The 13,729-nt window shown below is 34.0% G+C and overlaps 1 protein-coding gene across 4 annotated transcripts in view; it reads right to left on the reverse strand.

Annotated features, from left to right (window-relative positions):
- Positions 1-412: 412 nt before the first annotated feature.
- Positions 413-13,729, reverse strand: part of ndst1a (N-deacetylase/N-sulfotransferase (heparan glucosaminyl) 1a) — a 32,660-nt gene continuing 19,343 nt past the window's right edge. For all 4 annotated transcript variants that reach the window (XM_051860653.1, XM_051860654.1, XM_051860656.1 and 1 more), the window contains 12 exons: positions 12,561-12,648; positions 12,110-12,264; positions 11,820-12,005; positions 9,835-9,963; positions 8,010-8,192; positions 7,486-7,582; positions 6,517-6,640; positions 6,230-6,404; positions 4,868-5,038; positions 4,674-4,783; positions 4,356-4,458; positions 413-2,216 (listed from right to left, as the gene is read on the reverse strand). In XM_051860653.1, coding sequence (XP_051716613.1) covers positions 2,097-2,216; positions 4,356-4,458; positions 4,674-4,783; positions 4,868-5,038; positions 6,230-6,404; positions 6,517-6,640; positions 7,486-7,582; positions 8,010-8,192; positions 9,835-9,963; positions 11,820-12,005; positions 12,110-12,264; positions 12,561-12,648 — 1,641 coding nt within the window. In that variant the 3' untranslated portion in view covers positions 413-2,096. The remainder of the gene's footprint in view (positions 2,217-4,355; positions 4,459-4,673; positions 4,784-4,867; positions 5,039-6,229; positions 6,405-6,516; positions 6,641-7,485; positions 7,583-8,009; positions 8,193-9,834; positions 9,964-11,819; positions 12,006-12,109; positions 12,265-12,560; positions 12,649-13,729) is intronic.

A 13,729-nucleotide genomic window follows, 5' to 3' on the forward strand; every position in this document is an offset into this window, starting at 1 on the left:
CCTTTATGGATCTTGAGAGAGGAAATGTCATTGCTCCCTATGCAGGCCTCACTGAGGCCATCGGATTTAAACAAAAATATCTCAATTTGCGTTCCGAAGATGAACGAAGGTCTTACGGGTGTGGAACGGCATGAGGGTGAGTAATAAATGACAGAATTTTCATTTTTGGGTGAACTAACCCTTTAAGCTAAACCAACAAATAAAGTCCCTAGCCATAACTGAAGGTTTCAAGAAATCTGCTTCATTAGAAATGACTCTTATAAGAGAAACTCACATTAATAATCTAAAACTCTGGAGCCTTTTTAAATCAAAACACAATGTAATTAAACTCATAAAACACATTTCGGAGATGAGGAAATGTGTAACCATAGCAACAACATGACATCTGAAGATCTCACACACACCCCTCCAGCATTAGTAGCAGAGTTTTATTTTGCTCAGTTCTAATCTGCATCTGTTTGACCAGGTCAGACATCAAACAAAGAAGAAAACATGAGAATTAATTTGTGAATCATGTAGTGAAAGACGCTTCAATCTACTTACATATATTTGTATTACCATATCAATAATCCATAGAAACCATGGTAATACCATGTTTTTGAACACTACTAGAGTAATAAAACTGATAACGGCACTGTATTCTTACCATGGTACCACCACAGGTTTCCTATAAAGGACAGATCTTTTCATCATCTGCCCAATATTCAGTGCATTATAATCTCATCTTCATGCATGAGAGAAATTCACACCAGCTCTAGTGAACACAGGCGACAGCTGACCTTTATGGGGAAAAAATGAATGTATAAATAAAAAAAAGTCAGGAACATTAAGGGAAAAATGCAGTTATGAGACACATGAAAGCCAGCGGTGTTTGATTTCACTGACATCAAACCTGTGAATGAGATTGAAGAAATGGAGCGTAAATATCATATAAGTTCAGAAGACAGACTTCATACAACATTTTTATATTCCACTGACGGGTTTTGAATGACACATGGGCGAGTAAAAAACATCCTTTTAGTTTTTGGGTGAGCTATTGCTTCAATAACACATTCCCCCTAATAAAATCACCAGTTTTGTGTTTCAACCATAATGAGAAAATAAACTGACACACTGACATTATGAAAACAGGCTGTTCTCATACAATAAACACTTAAATCACACTTTAAATTGTAAACTCATGTTATAAGAGCTGCACTACATTAGAAATGAGTCTCTGTGCTGATGTAAAAACTAAAGATTTCTCTACTATTTAACTTGAGAGCTGCAAATTTAAAGGGATAGCTCACCAAAAACAATTTACTCACAGTAATGTCATTCGTGTATGACTTTCTTTTGTGAAACACAAAAGATTATATTTCATAGAATGAACATGAATAAAAATTAAATTTCAGCCTGTCACTCAAAGGATCACATGACTTCTGAAGACCAGGAAAATAGTGTACAAATCAGTAGTGTTAGGTACTTTTCTGTCATTCTTAGAGCTTTGACAGAGTTTCACAGATGAAAGAAGGTCCGTCGATTCGGAAAGACATGAGGGTGAGTGAAACGATTCCTTTAACGTCCATGTTAGAAAACATAAAACTACCCCAAACTAGTTACAAATGAAAAAAAAAAAAAACAATGCAGATGTCCATATCAGTTCATTGTCATGATTTTTGACTTCTTTATAAAACTGTATTGACTCTGTATCAAATTTGTTGAGTAAAAAAATTGTTCATAAGTTTGCAACATTACACACAATCACTGTCTCGTCTCAGTCTCTGCGAAGTGAATTCTGTCAGCAGGGTGATCTTCTTGAATTCAGATCTTCATATTAGTTCAGCACAGTCTGATCCAGTGTCAATAACAGGACAGATATGAGTTAGTTCATAAATACTGGCCTTTAGCATCACTGAGTTAATGTGCTTTTAAGTCAGTTCTTTAAATTCATTTTTAGGTGCTTTCCTTGATGAAACGGCTGAAACTCATCTAGGCAAGAGCAAACTCCAGTCAGGTGGTCTGTTCCTCCTGTACGCCCAACTCCATGTTGTCCAGTCCGGATGATCCTCTGGCACTCCAGACGTTTGTGACATCCAGCATGGCGAGAGACTCTGTTACCTGATGTTGAGAAGTGCCTCTCTGAGCCATCTGGGCAGATTCTGACCCATTTTATACAGCAGTTTCGAGAGCTCGATGTTACCGTCTCTGTAGTAGTTCCTCAAAAACACCTGAGACTGACAGAGAAAAACAGTCAATGTGAATTTTAAAATAAACTCAATATTTCAGTTCAAGTTCATATATGTTTTCTGGGCAGTATATATAGATACAGAGCGACACATGTCATAATCTGAAAAATTAGTCTCCATTGACTTTGTATTGTGTGAGGCTGCCTCCTTGTCATTTCTGACTTATAAAAAAAAAACAGAACAATGTCTAAAAGCTGCTATGTGACAGAGTGTACAGCAAACAAGCTAAAAAACCCAGACCTAAGTATTTATAAGCTGTCAACCCCCCAAAAAACTAGCGTTTAAGGACAAAAAACTGGATATAGGCAATTGAGACAGAGAGCGTCGTGTCATATTACTCTGAGAACTACGCCCACTGGAGAGGAACGTAATCGGTGACAGGAAATGCTAAAAATACAAAAACCTTCATTATCTTTTACCAGAGACAAAATGTTTACTGCACATGTAGGCATACTGAGTGTCAGGATCCCAAAATTTACCCATTCTTCTTGCTGATGCTTCACGTCTTATTGCCTGTATCCACATTTGTCTCCTTAAAGGCTGGCTTTTACAGTTTGGTAGCTTATAAAAACTTAGTTCTGGGTTTTTTAGCTTGTTTGCTGTACACCCTGTCACACAGCAGCTTTTAGGCATTGTTCTGTCTTTTGTTAGAAGCAAAAAATGACAAGGAGGCAGCTTCACGCAATACAAAGTCAATGGAGAAGGTTGGATTACCCCCCCAGTGTGGGCGTGGTCTAAATGTGCTCTGTCTCTATGGGCAATATGACCAAAATCTTTTCCACAACATAAATAAATTTAAACCAAAATCTTTACCATGATTGAAGCCATACACTATATTTCTCAACACTGTCACTTAAATGACTTCTAATTAAATTATAATTAATTAGTGCCTGAGCATCAGTCTTTTCACCTGTGACATCTAATCTTATTTCCATTTATACTTTTTGAAAATCACTTAATCTTGCTTTAAAACAAAAAATCTAAAAAAAACTGTCCAACATTTAAATCTCTTAACCCTCTGGTGCTCTACAGTCATTTTTGACTGAAAAATGTTAATTTTTTACTTCATCTGAATGGTACAAAACTTGGTAAAGGTTTTGGCACTTGCTGTGTGAACACACACACAGAAAAACAAAATCACGGACATGATTCAAAAAGGTTAAATGGTCCTGAAAAAAATATTGTATTGTTCACGGTCAAAAACGGCCGCATTGGAAATGAATGGGAGACAAATTTCATCTAGTGGAAGCGTTTGGTACTGCGCACAAACATTCTTACACATTCTTACTGAAAGCTCATTTTTTGAGATATCAACCTCAAATTCGGAACACAACTTTAGATTTATGGCTTTGATTTTCTCACAGTTTAAAGTAAGATGTGTTTTGGAAAATATATATTTCATATAAATGTTGAAAATGGTATTTTTGTGCATTTTTCGTAACAATAAATGTAAAATTTTCTAACTCTTTTTCAAGTTCACTTTTAAATTTTTTCACTTCAGCAATAATCTGCCAAGTGTCATCTTTAAAAAGAGATCAAACTTCAGTCTGTGTTCCAAAGCATTCAAGATTTATGACAGTTTGAAATTTCATTTTCAGGTCTATTCTCAAAAAATGAATAAATGGATTATAAATACTCCATAAATGTAATTTAGTACCATAAAATCCCTTAAAAATGCAAAATGTTAAATAAAAAAAAAAAAACATTATCCAACTAAAATATAGTACAATCATTTCATTGAAATAAAAACACGCAAACAGCAAGCAGTACTTTACTTTATACTTTATTTATCCCTTTAAGTGAAATTTGTTTTGGGCAAAAAAGGTGAGTACCAGACAGTTAATATATGTGCCTGTGCCCGAGTTTCTGTGGCACTGATAAATGTGTTCAACAACACTATAAACATAATATAGCTAGAACTAGGATTTGGACAGTCTCTCATTGTTTTATATCCTCATATTGCCCAACCCTAAAACTTGCTCTATGGTAAAGCGCTAAGACTGACATAACAGTACGACTCTCTGTAAAGCTGCTTTGAAACGATGTGTATTTTGAAAAGCGTTATACAAATAAATTTGACTTTGACGTGACTCAGATGTTGTGCTGGGGTTCAGGTGTTTGTGGTACCTGTGTGTCCATGTCTGGGTATCTCTGTCCTTTACTCTTCCCTAAACACTTGGTCTGTCCTCCGTCCAGCAGTTGACACCAGAAGCCTTTTGTTGGGTCAAACCTGCAAAACATCATTTAGTTAATGTGGGAAAATCCTCAGGACAGAGACATGAGGTTTATAAGGTTATCAAAACTTTGAGCATGATACTGTAGCTTCCAAAAATGTCCTGATATTTGTTGTTAAATGTATAGTTGAAGTCCTGGATGCTGATAGAGGCCACCTATTAACATCTACCAATCAATATTAACTGGTTATATGTTCATGCTCAAACTCACGCCAGTATTTTGTGATAGTCGACTCGATTCTCCAAACCCAGAAACGTCTGGATCTTCTCCATGACTGAAGCTGGATCTGTTTTCAACGTCTGACCGTCCACAACCAGAATCTGTGAGGGTGTAACGCAGGAAATATGATAAAGAAAAGAGCTGTATTAGAACATACAATCATACATCTTCATAAACACACAGACCTGGCTGTGGTGATAGTGGTCGAGCCAGCGCCTGAGGTGTGTGGCGTACCATCCTGGAACCAGGCAGCGCGTCTGCAGAATCTGCATCTTCACAGGTGCATTGTGGGATGCGGTAATGACATCATGGAAAGAGTATTTCAGAGCCACAGGGTCAGCATGAGCTCTCTGATGCTGAATAGAAAAAGTAAAATAAATAAATTTCCTTTGTGGAAATAAAATATTTCAAGCCCTATTTTATTTACTTCAAGTTATTTTTTACATTGTAAATAATAATAACTTGTTTGTTAGTCAACATCGAAAGGTTCAAACTGTAATTTGTAATTTTAAAGCCAGAATACTACAAATAAATTAAGGTGACTAATGTACAAACCATGTTCCTCATAGAAATGTTGATCAAATATAATGATAATTACTGTACAATAAGTATGGTATCATGATTTTAAGTGTTTTCATGGTTACATAAAAATACTGATACCACACAAAAACATTTAATTTTCATTAAGGACCTTTTTAATTGTGATTACTACAGTTTTACTACAAATACCACTGCTAAATGGCTGGTTACTATAGTAAACCTAGGGTAAATGAGTAAATTACTGAAATTAACATGGGCTTGGAGCAAATATGCCACCAAAATTAATAAAAATGCCCCAAAAATCCAAGATATGGAGCAAAAATGTCTTTGTATAAGCTCTTGTTTTTAATATTTATAAGCAATACCACACAAGCAAGAGTGCTGTTTTCTCGAATATCGGCAGCATGTTTGCAAATGTAATATTGATTTTATACAACAGTTCAATAAACAAGTAGTTAATATTAGGTGACTTACATTTTACACACAATATTGTCGATATTGACTGTTTTTGCTTTATTTTCCCAAAGAAAATAATTCCAAACAGTAGAGCCATTGCGCATCTCAGAGCAACAGTTTTCGTTTTGTTACTGAATGAATCTGTTTTTGAACGACTCGGTCTATGAATGACTCAACGACTCACTCATAAAGACAGTAGTCACTTCTTTTGATTCAATGAGTCACTCGTTAAGACAATGATTTGCCGCCACCTGCTGGCGGTTTTAGTATCATTTCATTTTAGCTGAGAGAGCAACGAAGATTGAATGGTGTTTTTGTTTTCTGTCATGATTGCAACAATAGTTCTGGTTAACAAGATAAAATGTGTTTGTAAATAGACTATTAAGAGTGAAGTATGATATAACATTGTTAAAAATAAGAGGGATAATAAAGTAATTGCAGTCACACTGCAAACAATGTTTTTGTCTTTTTTTTTCTCATTAGGGGGCCTCCAACTGTTTCTTTGAAATGGGCCTCTGAGTTGCAAAGGCCGCCTCTGGTTGTATATGTACCTGGTACCAGGCGAACGCTCTGTCTGCAGGATCACTCAGGACCGTGATGATTTTAGCTCTGGGCAGCAGTGCTGCGGCTCTGGACGGGGCTACATCCGAATCAAAATAATTGGCACTTTTTTCAAAATAATACTCAGAGCTGCTGTTAGACGGGAGGGGGAAATATTCCATATACCTGCAGGAGAGAGAGAGAATACACAAACAACAGAGAAATGAATACAAAGAGTGACCCTCCAGCAGTGTGAAGATTCAGTGTGTGTGACATTTGTTGCTCTGCTGACGCTCACCAGTCGATGCCTCGGTGATAATTGTGACCGCTGAAGAACTGAATCTCCTCAAACGTCTCTTTACTGGGGTAATTACTGGTCAGATCAGGGTGCATCCCCAGAAATAAATAGAGAGCTGTCGCTCCTGAAACGTACAGAAAGAGAAACAAGGAGAAAATGTACCATGGTAACCACAGTATCTGCTAAACATCAGTGCTGTTTTATTATCATTGATATACATTGATACAGATTTTGTATATAGGCCTATATTTTGTTAATTTTAGTTTTAATGTTTTAGTAATATTGTTGTATTTGTCATTTTTATTAGTTTTGTTAATGTCTATATAGTTTTTATTAAGTTTTAGTTTCTTGTTAGTAACACGAGAATGAACCTCACTGGTTCACAAACATGCTTGAGCTTCTGTTTACCGCAACTGATGTGAAGATGATAAATATATATGTGAATAAAAGCCTAAATTCAATCTGTTCTTCATATAAAGTGATCATGTCTCTTCAGAAAATTTGGACTAAACCGCTCTATTCGTATGGATTAGTTTTATGAACTCTTTATGAACTTTTTTGAAGCATCAAAGTGTCAGTTGGAAGGACAGAAATCTCTCAGATTTCATTAAAAAGATCTTAATTGGTGTTCTGAAGATGAATGAAAGTCTTACGAGTTTGGAACAACATGAGGGTGAGTAAATGATGACAGAATTTTCATTTTTGGGTGAACTAACCCTTAAAGCAAAAAATAAATAACCTACAATTTAGTGTGCCTCTTCTATTTTAAAACCCACCAGCCGCCACTTACAATATATATCTATTTTTTATTTTATTCATTATTTAAATTGCAGTGTAAACAGGTTTGATTATAAAATGAATTCAAATCTATTTTAAATTTTTGTTGCATCACCATCTCGTGGCATAAAGGCCCTTTGTGACAGTGTGCAGTGCTGAATGTGTCCATCGGGTGGCCCTGTTGCTCCTCACCAGTCTTCTGAGGGCCGATGAGCAGCAGCTTTGGGAAGCGGTCGCAGGTTTTCTCTTTTGACCAAATGTCCTTGTGTCTTTTATCCTCACAGGGGTCCTAAACACAAGATCACACAGCTGAGAGATTTCAACGAGACAGAGAAAGAGTTATGATTAGATTGAGCGACTGACAGGACAGCTGAGAAAAAGTTGGGAACTGCTGGACTTTATTCAAATGAGAAGCGAGCGTCAGTCAATCACAGTGAGGCGAATCTGCTGGCGAGTCGAATCACATCGTGCAGCGTTTAGTTCATGTTTCAAATACAGTTTGGATGCTTTCATCATGTCTAGACTGTGACTATTTTATTTGGTCGTTTTAAAATAGGCTAAAGTTTGCATCTTTCCAACTGTAAATGCGTTTATTGCATGCGTTTGTTTTTTGTTTTTAATGTTGTGCAGATTTATATTTTGTTCCTGTACAGCACTTTGTTCAACTTTGTTGTTTTGAAATCATACTTTATAATTGAATTAACACCGACACAGACCTGCCAGAGGGGCTCGGCGTCAGACGGGAACAGGTGGAAGTATTTCTCGGCGAGCTGCAGCGGAGGAAGCGTCTGTAGTTTCAGATGAGTCCATGTGAGCAGGAAGTTAAGCAGCCGTTTGAAGGTGTACAAACCCAGACGGTCATTCCCGTAGTTGGACAGGTGCGTCATGAATATGCTAATCTGAGAAAGAATCAAACATATTTAAAGGCTGCACTTGAAATATTCTGCAGCAGATATATTCTATACTGTCATGTATCACTGTATAGCCTACTCCATTCTTGTTATTAAATTAGCATGTAAACAGCATGCAATGCTACAAACAGGAGTATGTTACATTGTGGTCACATGACCTCATTACATGGCATGTTTAATTAAGTGACTGGCACCATTACGTGTTAAACTAGTTTTATGATCTTTCTTGTCTCGTGACTCTTATGAAAGTGTTCAGAGATGGTTTAATAGAATCTCTAAATAAAACTTTGGTAATAAAAACAGGTATAACAATTGTTCATTTTGATTCGTTTCTCTGAATCCGTTCAAACTGCCCATTTCAGTGAATCAGTTCTAAACTCAGATTCAACTATTTGTTTGTCACTCAAATAAAAGTGAATGTTTAATTTTCATACTTTAAAACAATCTAGAAGTACAATTTTAAAGGGGCCATGACATGAAAAATCTAATTTCCCTTTTTTTGTGTTATGTGGATGACTTCTTGTAAATTGTGTTTAATAAAATATATATTAAAACATTTTAGCAAAAGAGTAAGTAGATAAATAAAGTTTCTTATTAATATTTTTTTCATTGGTCTTCATAAACAAAATTATTAAATATTCTCCTTTGAGACCATATATTTAAAACATTTCTTGATTAACACCAACATTTTTCTAATAAAACTGGCAGGTTATGAATAAGAAATAATTTCATAATTATTTAATAGATAATATTATTTCATAATTATTTTATAGTTTTTTTATATTTTATAATGATTTTATAATTATATTTCATAATTCTAAAATAATTATTAAATTAAAATAAATATATATAAAATAATTATTTTTATAATTGAAAAATAATTCTTTACATTGATAAGCACTGGAAAACCCATAATATTTTTCCTCCAAAAGTTTTGCAGGTCATTTGTCCTGTTTGGATAAATATTCATTCATTATATATACTCATTCTACCATGGTCAAAATACAAGTAGGTAAATAATGTTGGTTATTAATATTTGTCTCACTGGTCTATATCAATAAAATGATTAAATATTCTTCCTTGAATTCAATTATTAAAAACATGTCTCAATTTCAACTACATTTTTACTGTATTTTACAGTTAGTATTAAACATCTGAGACTGTTTGGATGTAATTAAAGTTTCAGAGTAAAAACAATTAAAACACCCTTTTAATTCATATTAGGTCAAATACAAAAATATTGAGATGTTTGCTGAATATCATCAAAAGGCTGAAAAAGATTAACATTTTTGGTGGCACGTTAGTTTAGGGGCCAACTCTCAATACTAACTAGTTGCTTATTTGCATGCATATTACTAGAATATCGGCTGTTTATTAGTGCTCATAAAGCAGATATTAATGCCTTATTCTGCATGACCAAATTCTACATCCCTTAAATCTACCTTAACAACTACCTTACTATTATAAAGCAGTAATTAGGAGTTTATTGAGGAAAAATTCATAGTTAGTTAATAGTGAGAATTGGACCCTATCTAAAGAGTGACCACATTTTTATAGCTATATATCCCAGTCCTACTGACAATAAGTTCATGAACACAGTAACTTCATGTATAAGTAAAGCGAGACTGACGGGGTTGAGCAGGACAGTGAGGAACAGCTCTCCTCCGTCAATGAGCCGATCCAGCTCCTGCGGGCCGCCTGGATAGTCCTTGTGAAAGATGGTGTGTGTGAACAGGCCACACGTCTGCCTGGGCAGGACCTGATGAAAACACACAAATGTGACGGCGAATCAGTTCTGCACCCACACACTGACTTTGTGTGTGTGTGATGGAAGTGTCTTCTTCTCTCACACACACTCATGCAGAACAGCGCCTGCCTCACTGAGGGAATAAATAGACGTGAGCTAATGTAATATTCATAACATCTCACACTGAACTCAGGAGCTCGTTATGGAATCAATGAAAAAGCGAGCAGAATATTAATATGGTCCTGAAATAAAGCACAAATGAGACGGCAGAAGGGCCGTGGTCAGCGGACAAAAGGTCCGACTGTTTTCACACTCAGTTCAGGGGCCACACTGTTAATTGTTGGACTTTGCAGGAGACGATTACCTTTGATCGTTAGTTACAGGGGCTTGTGAATCTTGTCTTGTGTCGTGATTGCTGATTTTAAAGCTTTTCACCATCTCTTTTCACAAATGACAGAGAACAGACTGGAAGTCATTCATTTCTGTTGGAGAGTTGCACGGGAGCTGAAGGCTTTATAATATAAAACATTTCAGCTTCTGTGGCTAGTCAGATACAACAGACCAATCGCATGTGACATATTTATTAAAAAAAAAAATATTTTAAATCAAAACTATGAGCGAGATTTGAGAATTATCAATCTTTTTCCAATAAAACTTGTTTCTTTAAGCAGTATTTCTATACAATGGTTAAGAATAAAGTCTGAAACAATTATTTCATAATTATTTAACATTTAATATTATTTTATAATGATTTATTTTATAATTACTCTAAATGTTTTTATATTTTATAGTAATTGTACAATTACTGTATTCAGTCATTTTATCATTTAAAGATATATTATATAATATACTATTTCATGATTATAAAATAATTATTTCATAATGATTTTATAATTACAAAATTATTTGTGTTTATTAGCACTGGGAAACCCAATTATTTTATCACTATTTCATAATTATTTTATATGTAATATATTACATATAACAGTTATATTTTATAATTATTACATAATTATTACAGTTCTTATATAATTTATAAGTATTAAATAATTCCAAATAATAACATATTTTATATTATTTCATAATTATTTTAGATGTAATATTTCATAATCATTTTAAAAATTACATTTAATAATTGTTTATAATCATTATATTATTATTTCAGTGATTTTATAATTTATAATTAAATAGTTCCAAATAATTTCATATTTTATGGTCGTTTTAATAGTTACAATTTATAATTGTTTATAATAATTATATTATTTCAGTGATTTTATAATTTATATTTAAGTAATTCCATATAAATTAATAATTTAGATTATTTCATAATTGTTTCAAATCATTAAATCTTATTTTATTTTAATAGTTATATTTTGTAAATTACTTTAAAATTATTACATATTTAATTCATTTAATTTATAACTATTTAATAATTCCAAATTACTTATTTTCTATAATTCTAAAATAAATATTAGATATAAAATAACTATATATATATATATATATATATATATATATATATGTTTATTTTTATTTTATAATTACAAAAATATTATTTATGTTGATAACCAACAGAAAATAATAACCACTAGAAAAATAATATTTTTGGTCATTTCTTCTGTGTGGATGAATAATCATTCATTATTATTCACTCATTCTACTGTGATGAATAAGTGGAGGGTAAAAGCTCTTGCTGTCACTCTTCATAACGTGAGGATCTGACTGTCACTGAGGGCAAAATGTGACAGTCGTATGCAACTGTCAGAATCAATGAAAAAAAGTGTCAATTTACCAATTCCGCTGTTCATCTGCTGACACATTATTTCCATATGAACAAGCATAATGAGCTCACAAACACACACACTCACTCTGATGCCGTGGTGAATGAAGCCACGTCTGAACCGAGCGGGTTTGAGATGTGGATACTCCTCAGTGCTGGTCACTCTGATGTCCCATACACGCTTCCAGGCCTCGTACAGCTGGATGTGAACGGGATACACGCCGGAGTGATGAGGAGCCACTGCGTAACCCAGATGAGTCGGGATAGAGTGATCCTACAGGACGAAATCAACCACCACAAACAAAGAATGACAGTCAGAACTGATGAATAAAACACTCCAGACCCATGTGTGTGTGTGTGTGTGTGTGTGTGGCTCACCTCAGCGAAGCGTCGGTTCAGGATCATCTGCTCCGCTAACACACTCTGGTTATGGAAGCGGTGCGGCTGCATGTGACTCCACATGTGAGGAAACCACCAGAACTCATGAACGTATGACAGCAGCAGATCATCACCCAGATCCTCCTCATCAGTACCTGACACACACACACACACACACACTTAGTCATATACATACACTACCAGTCAAAAGTTCAGAATAATTATGATTTTTTTTTAATGTTTTTGAAAGAAGTCTCTTCTGCTCCCCAAGGCTGCATTTATTTGATCAAAAATAAAAAAATTATGAAATATTATTACAATTTAAAATAACTATTTTCTATTTGAATATATTGCGAAATGTAATTTATTCGTGTGATGCAAAGCGTAATTTTCAGCATCATTTATATCATTAATGCTTCTGAAAAGCTGATCTTGTGCAGTTTTCACTCACCTGCATGGAAGAACTTCCCTGAGAAGCCCAGGTTAAAGGTGAAGTCTGGAATCGACCTCCGCAGCTCATTCTGAGTTTCAACCAATGCCTGAGAAGATACACACACCACACACTATACATGATATTCACATATCTACACATAACTAATTTACACATGAAATACCATTTTCCAAATGGAGACATCTGAAACTACAGGGAAGTGTGTTTAGAAAAGTGTGTTCTCTCTATTCTGAATATGATTTTGTCCCTAAACTACAGCAGAGTAAACACACACACATAGTAGAATCTATCGAATCTGTCAGTATAAACTCTTTATTTTTTGCATCATCAGATGTTTGTTTAATTGATTCAAATGATTGTGTGTATTTGCTCTCAGCTTCATCACACTCGTCCACACACATCAAACTCACATTTACAACTACAAACAGCATGTTTACGTGGCAAGTAAATAAAAAGATTTAATTAAATTCTTCTATCCTGTCTGTTTCTCACATACAGCGATTGCATGACTTCAGTAGACATGAAATATAGTGATTATAGATGAGTTGAATAGAATACTTTTACAGACTTTAACGGTGCTTTTATGTTGCTCTTTTGTTCAATCTGCTAGAATCTAATGAAATCTGTCATAAGCATGTCAAGGTCACATTTCACCTCAAAATCAAACAAATTTAAAAGGGGAAAAAATAAGAAATTATATTTTGCATGAAGAAAATTCAGCATTTTTAGGACTTTTTTGCATTGTGACATTATTTTCATGAAAAATAGGCAAATCGCTCAATTTTCATAACTGTGCTGCAAAAAAGATATATTATTTACATGTGGTTCATGTGTAAAGCTTTAAATAATTAAATCATAAAATGTCAAATTAAAATAAATAATTTTGAAATTAAAACCAAAATTAAACACACACACAAAAAATATTTGTTTACTTGCATGTCATATGACCATTAACTGTCATCAAAGGACCATGAACATGTGAATGTGTTGATAAATTATTAAAATATTAACTTAATATCTCAGAGTCAATATTTAATCTCAAAGGGGTTTGGCTGAAAACAAAGTTTGGTAATCCCTGATTTATACAAAAATTTGTACAATTATACAATATGCATTTATAACTGAAGTGTTTGCTTTTAATATATTCTGATCAAATAAATAATACTGTA

Source organism: Ctenopharyngodon idella, chromosome 14, assembly GCF_019924925.1.
Source record: "Ctenopharyngodon idella isolate HZGC_01 chromosome 14, HZGC01, whole genome shotgun sequence".
In the NCBI taxonomy this organism is placed as follows: Eukaryota; Metazoa; Chordata; class Actinopteri; order Cypriniformes; family Xenocyprididae; genus Ctenopharyngodon; species Ctenopharyngodon idella.